The sequence below is a fragment of the Vipera berus genome, assembly GCF_964194415.1.
Source record: "Vipera berus genome assembly, chromosome: 9".
In the NCBI taxonomy this organism is placed as follows: domain Eukaryota; kingdom Metazoa; phylum Chordata; class Lepidosauria; order Squamata; family Viperidae; genus Vipera; species Vipera berus.
This window is the reverse complement of record NC_138212.1, coordinates 3447169-3460052: the sequence shown is the minus strand read 5'-3', so window position 1 is coordinate 3460052 and position 12884 is coordinate 3447169. Positions and strand designations below refer to the sequence as shown.

The following is a 12884-nucleotide window of genomic DNA, read 5'->3' as shown; positions in this document are numbered from 1 at the left end:
GCTCACTTAACAACGGTCTCGCTTAGCAACGTAAATTTTGAGCTCAGTTGGGGTTGTATGTCAAGGGCTACCTGTATGAAAAGTACCTAGGTCAGGGGTAGGCAACCTTGGCTCTTTTATGACTTGTGGACTTCAACTCCCAGAATTCCCGAGCCAGCCATGCTGAGGGGAAAGGGAGAGGTTTCCAAGCTGAGCCATGTTGGCTCAGGAATTCTGGGAGTTGAAGTCCACAAGTCACGAAGGGGCCATAGTTCCCCCATGCTGGCTCAGGAATTCTGGGAGTTGAAGTCAATGAGTCATGAGGGGGCCATAAGTTCCCCCATGCTGGCTCAGGAATTCTGGGAGTTGAAGTCCACGAGTCACAAAGGGGCCATAGTTCCCCCATGCTGGCTCAGGAATTCTGGGAGTTGAAGTCCACGAGTCACAAAGGGGCCATAGTTCCCCCATGCTGGCTCAGGAATTCTGGGAGTTGAAGTCAATGAGTCATGAGGGGGCCATAAGTTCCCCCATGCTGGCTCAGGAATTCTGGGAGTTGAAGTCCACGAGTCACAAAGGGGCCATAGTTCCCCCATGCTGGCTCAGGAATTCTGGGAGTTGAAGTCAATGAGTCATGAGGGGGCCATAAGTTCCCCCATGCTGGCTCAGGAATTCTGGGAGTTGAAGTCCACGAGTCACAAAGGGGCCATAGTTCCCCCATGCTGGCTCAGGAATTCTGGGAGTTGAAGTCCACGAGTCACAAAGGGGCCATAGTTCCCCCATGCTGGCTCAGGAATTCTGGGAGTTGAAGTCAATGAGTCATGAGGGGGCCATAAGTTCCCCCATGCTGGCTCAGGAATTCTGGGAGTTGAAGTCCACGAGTCACAAAGGGGCCATAGTTCCCCCATGCTGGCTCAGGAATTCTGGGAGTTGAAGTCAATGAGTCATGAGGGGGCCATAAGTTCCCCCATGCTGGCTCAGGAATTCTGGGAGTTGAAGTCCACGAGTCACAAAGGGGCCATAGTTCCCCCATGCTGGCTCAGGAATTCTGGGAGTTGAAGTCCACGAGTCACAAAGGGGCCATAGTTCCCCCATGCTGGCTCAGGAATTCTGGGAGTTGAAGTCAATGAGTCATGAGGGGGCCATAAGTTCCCCCATGCTGGCTCAGGAATTCTGGGAGTTGAAGTCCACGAGTCACAAAGGGGCCATAGTTCCCCCATGCTGGCTCAGGAATTCTGGGAGTTGAAGTCAATGAGTCATGAGGGGGCCATAAGTTCCCCCATGCTGGCTCAGGAATTCTGGGAGTTGAAGTCCACGAGTCACAAAGGGGCCATAGTTCCCCCATGCTGGCTCAGGAATTCTGGGAGTTGAAGTCCACGAGTCACAAAGGGGCCATAGTTCCCCCATGCTGGCTCAGGAATTCTGGGAGTTGAAGTCAATGAGTCATGAGGGGGCCATAAGTTCCCCCATGCTGGCTCAGGAATTCTGGGAGTTGAAGTCCACGAGTCACAAAGGGGCCATAGTTCCCCCATGCTGGCTCAGGAATTCTGGGAGTTGAAGTCAATGAGTCATGAGGGGGCCATAAGTTCCCCCATGCTGGCTCAGGAATTCTGGGAGTTGAAGTCCACGAGTCACAAAGGGGCCATAGTTCCCCCATGCTGGCTCAGGAATTCTGGGAGTTGAAGTCCACGAGTCACAAAGGGGCCATAGTTCCCCCATGCTGGCTCAGGAATTCTGGGAGTTGAAGTCCACGAGTCACAAAGGGGCCATAGTTCCCCCATGCTGGCTCAGGAATTCTGGGAGTTGAAGTCAATGAGTCATGAGGGGGCCATAAGTTCCCCCATGCTGGCTCAGGAATTCTGGGAGTTGAAGTCCACGAGTCACAAAGGGGCCATAGTTCCCCCATGCTGGCTCAGGAATTCTGGGAGTTGAAGTCCACGAGTCACAAAGGGGCCATAGTTCCCCCATGCTGGCTCAGGAATTCTGGGAGTTGAAGTCAATGAGTCATGAGGGGGCCATAAGTTCCCCCATGCTGGCTCAGGAATTCTGGGAGTTGAAGTCCACGAGTCACAAAGGGGCCATAGTTCCCCCATGCTGGCTCAGGAATTCTGGGAGTTGAAGTCAATGAGTCATGAGGGGGCCATAAGTTCCCCCATGCTGGCTCAGGAATTCTGGGAGTTGAAGTCCACGAGTCACAAAGGGGCCATAGTTCCCCCATGCTGGCTCAGGAATTCTGGGAGTTGAAGTCAATGAGTCATGAGGGGGCCATAAGTTCCCCCATGCTGGCTCAGGAATTCTGGGAGTTGAAGTCCACGAGTCACAAAGGGGCCATAGTTCCCCCATGCTGGCTCAGGAATTCTGGGAGTTGAAGTCAATGAGTCATGAGGGGGCCATAAGTTCCCCCATGCTGGCTCAGGAATTCTGGGAGTTGAAGTCCACGAGTCACAAAGGGGCCATAGTTCCCCCATGCTGGCTCAGGAATTCTGGGAGTTGAAGTCCACGAGTCACAAAGGGGCCATAGTTCCCCCATGCTGGCTCAGGAATTCTGGGAGTTGAAGTCAATGAGTCATGAGGGGGCCATAAGTTCCCCCATGCTGGCTCAGGAATTCTGGGAGTTGAAGTCCACGAGTCACAAAGGGGCCATAGTTCCCCCATGCTGGCTCAGGAATTCTGGGAGTTGAAGTCAATGAGTCATGAGGGGGCCATAAGTTCCCCCATGCTGGCTCAGGAATTCTGGGAGTTGAAGTCCACGAGTCACAAAGGGGCCATAGTTCCCCCATGCTGGCTCAGGAATTCTGGGAGTTGAAGTCCACGAGTCACAAAGGGGCCATAGTTCCCCCATGCTGGCTCAGGAATTCTGGGAGTTGAAGTCAATGAGTCATGAGGGGGCCATAGGTTCCCCCATGCTGGCTCAGGAATTCTGGGAGTTGAAGTCCACGAGTCACAAAGGGGCCATAGTTCCCCCATGCTGGCTCAGGAATTCTGGGAGTTGAAGTCCACGAGTCACAAAGGGGCCATAGTTCCCCCATGCTGGCTCAGGAATTCTGGGAGTTGAAGTCAATGAGTCATGAGGGGGCCATAAGTTCCCCCATGCTGGCTCAGGAATTCTGGGAGTTGAAGTCCACGAGTCACAAAGGGGCCATAGTTCCCCCATGCTGGCTCAGGAATTCTGGGAGTTGAAGTCAATGAGTCATGAGGGGGCCATAAGTTCCCCCATGCTGGCTCAGGAATTCTGGGAGTTGAAGTCCACGAGTCACAAAGGGGCCATAGTTCCCCCATGCTGGCTCAGGAATTCTGGGAGTTGAAGTCCACAAGTCACGAAGGGGCCATAGTTCCCCCATGCTGGCTCAGGAATTCTGGGAGTTGAAGTCCACGAGTCACAAAGGGGCCATAGTTCCCCCATGCTGGCTCAGGAATTCTGGGAGTTGAAGTCAATGAGTCATGAGGGGGCCATAAGTTCCCCCATGCTGGCTCAGGAATTCTGGGAGTTGAAGTCCACGAGTCACAAAGGGGCCATAGTTCCCCCATGCTGGCTCAGGAATTCTGGGAGTTGAAGTCCACGAGTCACAAAGGGGCCATAGTTCCCCCATGCTGGCTCAGGAATTCTGGGAGTTGAAGTCAATGAGTCATGAGGGGGCCATAAGTTCCCCCATGCTGGCTCAGGAATTCTGGGAGTTGAAGTCCACGAGTCACAAAGGGGCCATAGTTCCCCCATGCTGGCTCAGGAATTCTGGGAGTTGAAGTCAATGAGTCATGAGGGGGCCATAAGTTCCCCCATGCTGGCTCAGGAATTCTGGGAGTTGAAGTCCACGAGTCACAAAGGGGCCATAGTTCCCCCATGCTGGCTCAGGAATTCTGGGAGTTGAAGTCCACAAGTCACGAAGGGGCCATAGTTCCCCCATGCTGGCTCAGGAATTCTGGGAGTTGAAGTCAATGAGTCATGAGGGGGCCATAAGTTCCCCCATGCTGGCTCAGGAATTCTGGGAGTTGAAGTCCACGAGTCACAAAGGGGCCATAGTTCCCCCATGCTGGCTCAGGAATTCTGGGAGTTGAAGTCCACGAGTCACAAAGGGGCCATAGTTCCCCCATGCTGGCTCAGGAATTCTGGGAGTTGAAGTCAATGAGTCATGAGGGGGCCATAAGTTCCCCCATGCTGGCTCAGGAATTCTGGGAGTTGAAGTCCACGAGTCACAAAGGGGCCATAGTTCCCCCATGCTGGCTCAGGAATTCTGGGAGTTGAAGTCCACGAGTCATAAAAGAGCCAAGGTTGCCTACCCCTAGCCTAGGTAGACTGAGGGCATGCCTCAACACAAAATGGCTTTCTACGGCTGCCAAAAATAAACCCCAATAATGGATATAACCTCCTCCTCCTCCTCCTCCTGCCAGATCCAATCAATCAAGGCAGGGATACCTTTAAGAAAAAGCACCCACCTGGACCTGCTTCAGTAGTTTGGGTATCTGTTTGCAGTTTAACTTTTGACAGGCTTGCTTGTAGGCGGTGAGAACTTCTTCCACAGTCACATTCTGGGCTGCAAAGAAAGTGAGAAAGGGAGGGATGGAGAGGAGCCGCCAGGAACGAAAAGCCCCCTCGCTTAGGCGCCCGGAGCTTCAGGAGCACAACAACAACAACAATAACAACAACAACAACAGAACCTCAGAAGTGGACAGAATCTGGAGACAAGAAGACAAAGGGTGCTGGGAGGAGTACGGGTTTTTTTGGGAGGAGTGAAGCAGCTCAGCCTTGCTCGTTTATTTATTTGCTAGATTTTTATCCTGCCTCTGTCAAGCAATTCCAGGTGCTGAACCTACTTAACCCTTCCTCCTCCTCCTCTTTTTCCTCCCCCCCCAACAACAACAACCCTGTGAGGTGAGCTGGGCTGAGAGAGGGAGGGACTGTTCCAAGGTCACCCAGCCGGCTTTCATGCCTAAGGTGGGACTAGAACTCACTGTCTCCTGGTGAATGGGCCAAAGTCGCCCAGCTGACGTTTATGCTTAAAGTAGAACTAGAAGTCACAATCTCCTGGTTTGTAGGTCAGCACTTTAACCATTAGACGAAACTTGTCTTTTTTGTGAATATGATGCTCCCACACTATCTTCAACAGATTCCTTCACACCCCCATTCCCTCCCCCTATTCCTTCTCTCTCTCTCTCTCTCCCTCCCACCCCTCTCCTTCTTTCTTTTTCTTCCTCTTCTCTCTCTCTCTTTCCCTCCCACCCACCCCCTTCTCCTTCTTTCTTTTTCTTCCTCTTCTCTCTCTCTCTCTCTCCCTCCCACCCACCCCCCCTCTCCTTCTTTCTTTTTCTTCCTCTTCTCTCTCTCTTTCCCTCCCACCCACCCCCTTCTCCTTCTTTCTTTTTCTTCCTCTTCTCTCTCTCTCTCTCCCTCCCACCCACCCCCCTCTCCTTCTTTCTTTTTCTTCCTCTTCTTTCCAAGAGGAAGCCCTCTTTGGGCTATTAGTTATTAAGGAAAAAGAGACTGGCATTCCTTCAAAGGTCCCTCCAGACTGTTTTCTGCAAGATTATGCAGCCCGGGTGGTTTGTGATTAACTGGGAAGCTTGGCACCAGCATTTAAACTGATAAGAGCCATTAAGCACAAATATTTACCCAAAGAAAATAGCCGAGCCAACCTGAACAGCTTCAGGAGCTGCCAAAGAGACCGTCCTGACTCACGAAATGTCAGGGTCAGGCCTGGGTAGGCAGGCAGTCATCTAATTACAAGGTTAGAATCTAACCTTGATTATCGAAGCAGAGAGATCACCATTCCCCCCACCCACCCCCAATCCTAGCCCCGTGCCTGGCTGGCTCCGTTGTTCAGAAAAGGATAAACTCCACCACCACTGGCCAGACAAGAAATCTGCAAGTGGTTGTAGCAGCCACGCATTTCGGTTTTAAGGGTATTATTTATCAGCAAGCCAAGCATTCAAGTCCAGGAGGAGAGAGGAGAGACTCTTTCGTTTAGCTTTCTTTTTTTAAAAAAAAATAAATAAATTCCAGAAACCTGAGTTTGGGGGCAAGCATCTTGAAACCTGCTCAATGACTCTACCTCTGCAGTTCATTATTGGCTTCGGTGAGCTCTCCGAAATGGAGGGCGCATTTTAAGGTCAATTCCCCAAGCCATTCTTTTAGGTTAAAAGGGGAAAGGGTGGCTAGCAAGGCACCAGGGTTAAGGAGGAGGTCAACTAGATGACCTGAAGGGCAAACCCTCAGGGGCTGCCCCAAAGAAGAGGGAGTCAAGCTATTCCCCAAAGCACCAGAAAGCAGGACAAGAAGCAACGAATGGAAACTAGTCAAGGAGAGAAGCAACCTAGAACTAAGGAGAAACTTCCTGACAGTTAGAACAATTAACCAGTGGAACAACCTGCCTCCAGAGGCGGTGAATGCTCCAACACTGGAGGTTTTTAAGAAGAGACTGGACAGCCGTTTGCCTGAAATGGTATAGGGTTTCCTGCCTGAGCAGGGGGTTGGACTAGATGACCTCCAAGGTCCCTTCCAACTTTATATTATTATTATTATTATTAAACTATCTTCTAGAACAGGGGTGTCAAACTCAATTTCATTGAGGGCCGCATCAGCATTGCGGTTGCCCTCAGGGGGCCGGGCGGGTGTGGCCAGGGTGGGCGTGGCCTACCGGGTGGGTGTGGCTAGAGTGTGTATGGCCTACTGGGTGGGCGTGGCCAGCTCTACATCGTTCGCATCAAGGGTGCCTATGGGGGCCTGGGCAGGAGTGGGACAGATCTGAGGGTCTCTGGGCCAGGGCCAAGGCAGTGGGGGCCGTTCCCTCCCTGTTTCCAGGATGGCTTCGCGGGCCGCATGAAACCACATCGCGGGCCGGATCCAGCCCCCGGGCCTTGTGATTGACATGTCTGTTCTAGAAGGAAGGGGGGGTGGGATGTCTCCAAACTTGGCAACCTTAAGCACGGCTAGCTGAGGAATTCTGGGAGTTGAAGTCCACAAGTCTTAAAGCTGCCAAGTTTGGAGACACCTTCTCTCTCCCCCCCCCCCCCCGTTCTAGAAGGAAGAAGCTGGAGTTCAGGAAAGGCCAGATCTACATAGGTGGCATGGCTGACCCTTCCACCAAGGTAAACTCTAGATCCGTGGTGGCGAACTGGTGGCACGGGTGCCACAAGTGGCATGCAGAGCCCTCTCTGTGGGCACGCGTGCCGTCGCCCCAGTCCTAAGCCTTCAGCTGGGTTTTATAAAACCTTTTCGCTTTAGGCCTCCGCCGTTTGAAAAAAAAAAAGGTTCAATCAATCAATTTCAACTTCTCCCAGGGGGAAAAAAAAAAGATCTCGCAAAGTTGGAATTGATTGATTGAACTTTTTAGTCCCACCCAGTTTGCCGTTACCACCGCAGCCATGCCCACCCAATGGGCCGTGCCCACCCAATGGGCCACACCCACCCGGCACCTAACGATACATAAGTGGGTTTGGGGTTGCAGTTTGGGCACTCGGTCTCTAAAAGGTTCACCATCACTGCTCTATAATCTGGCTGATGGATTCCTTGAAATTGTGGCTGGGCAAATAAATTGTCACGTGCCTTCGTGCGAAAGGTCCAAGCACAAAATTGCAGTCATTTGGCTGGCAAATCCCATCAGATGCAGATAGATGCTAATGGGATGTGGGAACCCAGCTGGGATAAAATAACTTGGCCTGTTTATTTTGGGGAGGGGGTGGGGGGGAGGGAAAGGCTCAGTTAACACGGGGAGTTTCTTCAGCCGTGATGTTTCAGAACTGGGGTGCTGTGGGAGCAGCACATGTTGGATCTGTCCTGCAAGTCTTTGTGCAGTTTTCAAAGAGTTGCTCGCCCGACTTGGCCTGCTTAGAATTCTGGGAGTTGAAGTCCACAAGTCATAAAAGGACCAAGTTTGAAGACCCCTGGTATACTGTTTTACAGATCTTTCTCCTTGAACACCACAGTGCAGTAGCTTAATATTTACAGGCTTGTTTAGCGATCGTTCAAAGTTGCGACGGCACTGGGGAAAGTGACTTACGACCAGTCCTCACACTTACGACCGTCACAGAATCCCCAGTTACATGATCACAATTTAAGTACTTGGCAACCTGCAAGTCCTTTTGACAACAGAGGCGTCCCAGGGTTATGTGACCGACATTTGCAACCTTCCCAGCCGGCTTCCGACCAGCTAAGTCAATGAGCAAAAGCTGGATTTGCTTAACGACCGTCTGAGTTACTTAACAACCGCAGTGATTTGCTTAACAACTGTGGCAAAAAAAGCTGTAAAATCGGACACACCTCACTTAACAACCGCCTTGGTGAGAAACGGAAATTCTGTTATCGTTGAGTCGAGGATTACCAGACTTTCAGTCACACTATTACTTAGTATTTTTAGGTTCCTGGAAATTGTACTCTAAAACAAGGTTTAATCATCCTAATTAAGCTCTGAAAATAGTGTCGTCTTTGAACAGACCTTTCGTACAGCTGACATGAAACACACCTACAATTAAACAAAGAGCACAGCATACTTTTAAAACCAGCGGCTCAGATGTATGCAAAAATAATAATAATGCACAGTTGACTTGCCTAATATTTTCTTAGCAGAAAAAAGAATTTTCTCTTGTTTACACATACCAGCTTTGCCCAAGTAATTCCCCGTCAATGTACCAGGAAGTTTTTTTTATTATTACTGTGTGTACTTTGGTTTACATATGTATAATCTAACCTTTCTCCCGGACCAAGAGTTGTGGGAACCCAGACATAGTAGTTGTGTAAACCACGGCTTATGATTTTGCCTTGTTTAAACCAAGCCACAGCTGTTTGTAAATCATGTTTTCTTACAAAAGCATACAAAAGCTGTCAGTCTGAATGAGACACCTGGCTTTGCATGACATTCTCTAGAAATGATGGGGCCAGCAGTTCGATCCTGACCAGCTCAAGGTTGGACTCAGCCTTCCATCCTTCCGAGGTCGGTAAAAATGAGGACCCCGATTGTTAGGGGCAGCAGGCTGACTGTAAACGGCTTAGAGAGGGCGGTAAAGCACTGTGAAGCGGTATATCAGTCTAAGGGCTAATGCTGCTATTCATGGGGGAAAGGTACCATGTGAGTTGGATCTTATTCCCCCGTTGTTCCAGTTGCGGGTGAGATGCTGGGTGGCGGTGCAAAAGGCAGGTCCTTTACCTGGCGCACAGCCCAGATCAGGTTAGTCACACAAAGCTTGTATTCAGGTGCAGGGCAAAATAGGACACAGTTCTATTTCCCCCCCCCCCACACACACACACACACACATACACAAGGATGTCAAACCTTGCAATATTTCCTTTTATGTCTGAAGATAATGAATTTGCAAAAGCTTCCAGGATAGGCTCTCTCGGCCTTAGGCGCAGGAATGCTGAAGAGACTAAAGCGGGGAGAGGCTCCCAGACAAGGCGAAGAGGTGTGCCCTGCCTTGGGCAAAAACAAAACAATAAGAAAAGCTGCCTTGGAGGCTTCCTGTTCAAAAAGATGACGTGGGAAATAAAAGAAAAACCCAACTTTTCTCTCTCTCTCTTTGGCTTTGAAAGGGAGATGAGCACCGGCCCCTAGAGTTGGAAAGAGCACGCATGTGTGTGCGGGGGAACCTTTACCTTTACCTTTATTATAGCTTGTCCTCGACGTAAGACCACAATCAAGACTAGAATTTCCATTGGTTTTCTTTTCATTATATATGATATTTTGTTCAAGACAAGGTTAAAATACGAAATAGCAAACACCCCCCCCCAAAAAAAAAATCCAAAAGAATTTCCATCATTAAGCCAGGCGGTTAAGTGAGTTGCACCCAGTTTTATGACCTTTTTGCCACAACTGTTGAATGAATTGCGGTCATTAAGTGGATCAGGCATTTCTCCCCCCCCCCATTGACTTCGCATGGCTGGCTGGGGAATTCTGGGAATTGAAGTCCACAAAAAGTTGCCAGGTTTGGAGACTCCTGGCGCAGGGTATTGTCGAGGTGGATGATATATTCTGCAGATCCCACCATTATGGTTCAAAATGGCAAACACTTTGCTAAAAACGGTCCTTTAAGGAAACAGCCGTCCTGTGGTATTCTGTTTTTATTTTATCCTTATTTAGTTCCTTGTGGTAGAGGGGCGGCTCTACATGTTTGCTTAATAAAGTGGTAAAATCTGATCAAAGTATGGACGCAAATAAGTAACTATAAATCACAGGACTGTAACAGGTCTGTAACAGGTCCCACATGTTTCATAGTGTGATATTTAGTATACAAATTTATATGGTTGCCCAATTCACACACGGTGGATTTTATTAAATTGACTCCCCGACTCCCAAATGTTCTTGCAAGGAAAAAAAACCAGCTTGGAAATACAGGTAGTCCTCGACTTACAACAGTTCATTTAGTGACCATTCAAAGTTACAACAGCATCGCAGCATCCCTACAGTCACACGATCGAAATTCAGACGCTTGGCCGCTGACTCAGACTTATGAGGGTCACAACGTCCCGGGGTCATGTGATCCCCTTTGACAACCTTCTGACAAGCAAAGTCAATGGGGGGGGGGGGGAAAGCCAGATTCACTTAACCAACCGCAATGATTCGTTTAACAACTGTAGCAAGGAAGGTCATAAAACAGGGCAAAATTCACTTAACGAATGTTTCACTTAGCAATGGAAACGTTAGGCTCAATTGTGGCCATAAGTCAAGGACTGCCTGTGGTATCTTTCTTTAGGGAGCTCTTTCTAGAGAGGCAAGAAAGTCGTAAAGCTAATAAAAAGTTCCAGCAAGAAAGAAAGAAAAATGCAAATAGGGTCACATACCACTTTACCTTCTTAAGTCAGGGAACTTAAGTTTGCTGTCAGTATTTACCCACCGATTTGGGTCTCAAGATTTTGACTTGGGCAAAAACAGAAACGAACAAACAAAACCAACCCCATGTTCCTGTCCAAAGCCAACAGGTTTTCCATCTGGGAATTCAGCCAGGAGTCAGAACTCAGAGTTAACCCTTTCTCAGCCTCTGAGAAAATAAAACTATGTTTCCATACTCCTAACACGGGTTTCTTTTACCTACAATCAATATTGCCAGGGGACTAGTAGATTAAAAGTGGGATTGGTCCAATCATCTAATCAATCAAATATTGCAATCCTAAAATCCCAGGCCCTTGAGGCAAATCAAACTATATAGAGAGCCAGTTTGGTTTGGTGGTCAAGGCGCCAGGCTAGAAACCGGGAGATGGTGAGTTCTAGTCCCGCCTTAGGCGTGAAAGCTGGCTGGGTAACTTTGGGCCAATCACCAGGAGACTGTGAGTTCTAGTCCCACCTTAGGCATGAAAGCTGGCTGGGTGACTTTGGGCCAATCATCAAAGACTGTGAGTTCTAGTGCCACCTTAGGTATGAAAGCTGACTGGCAGACTTTGGGCCTATCGCTCTTTCCCAGCCCAACCAACCTCTCAGGGTTGTTGTTGTTGTGGGAAAAACAGGAGAAGGAAAGAGTATTAAGTACGTTCACCACCCTGTGTTATTTATAAAAATAATGAAGGCAGGATAAAACGAATCTAAATTTAAAAAAAAAACTTTTTAAAAATCTCATTTCCTCAATTTCGGGAGTCTCAACCTGTCACTCCGCAATGCAATTTGCAATTTATGGAAGCACCGGATAAGCTACAAGCATATCGGGTCCCATTTCAGATGCCGAAGACTTGCAGCAACCTTTTAAGCCACCTGCCCCTCCTGTGCTAAACACGCATGCACAGACCACCTGCCGAAAACAGACAGACAGACACCTGCCAAGTCCACAGGCTGCTCGGATCTCTGAGTTGAGCAAGCTGGGAAACGCTTGCTTACATAAGGCTTCCCGGGAAAATGTTAATTGTCATGAGCAGACATGACTCAGCTGCGGTTGCAAAGGCCCGGCTGGAAACAGCAGCCCTTCAAGTCCCAAGCAGGGGGGAAACCAAGCCACAACTTTATACACACCAGAACAGACAGTGCACAATTACCCGGCAGAAGCAGGCTTCAGATAATAACGGAGTGTACGTGTGTGTGTGGAAGGAGGAAAGCTGTGGCTTCAAAAATAACCCTGCTCTTCTCCAGAAGTGCTAGATCGGACCCAACTTTTGACTACTGAAGGGAAGGGGTGAGTGCCTGCTTGCCGGCTTTTGAAAACCAAACTCCGGCTTCACAGTTTCTGGAGATTTGCCACTAGGTGCCGGGAAGAAGGACAAAGATCAGGAGAATCCACATAGGAACCGGCACTGGCTTTTCCCCCTTCAGGATGGGGAACTTTTAACAGCTGTCAATGGAGAAGCCAGAGTCACTTAACAACCCTGTTACTAACTTAACAACTGTAGTGATTCCCTTAACAACTGTGGCAAGCAAGGTCCTTAAAACGGGGCAAAATTCAGTGAACAAATATCTTAACTCAGCAATTTAGGGCCCTACTATGGTTCTAAGTCAAGGATCACCTGTAACAGGAGCTCACCCCGGTAATATAGTGCTCGGGAGTCAAACCCTGAAAAGCTGACCAGTTGAGCCATTCTCTCTCTCTCCTCTCTCTCTCTCTCTCTCTCTCTCTCACACACACACACACACACACTGAACCATATTGGGAAGGAAACCCTGTGCCTCGTCTCGCCTGTTGCCAATGCCCTACTATGGTTCTAAGTCAAGGATCACCTATAACAGGAGCTCGGTCCCGTCATATAGTGTTTGGGACTCGAACCTGAAAAGCTGATCAGTTGAGATTCTCTCTCTCTCTCTCTCTCTCTCTCTCACACACACACACACACACACACACACACTGAACCATATTGGGAAGGAAACCCTGTGCCTCGTCTTGCCTGTTGCCGATGCCGCCGATCCAGGGCCCGGGCTGCCTGGCAGGCGGGTGAATCTGACTCATGTGTTTCTGGACGGGCCAGCAAAAGACCTCAGGAGGAAAGCATGCGATCCTTCTTGTCGTCC

General features: G+C 49.4%; 1 protein-coding gene across 1 annotated transcript in view; it reads right to left on the bottom strand.

Moving 5' to 3' along the window:
• PPP1R37 (protein phosphatase 1 regulatory subunit 37) overlaps window positions 1-12884 on the bottom strand; it is a 42039-nt gene that overhangs the window by 22065 nt on the left and 7090 nt on the right. The window contains exon 2 of the mRNA XM_081335070.1: window positions 4408-4505. Coding sequence (XP_081191196.1) covers window positions 4408-4505 — 98 coding nt within the window. The remainder of the gene's footprint in view (window positions 1-4407; window positions 4506-12884) is intronic.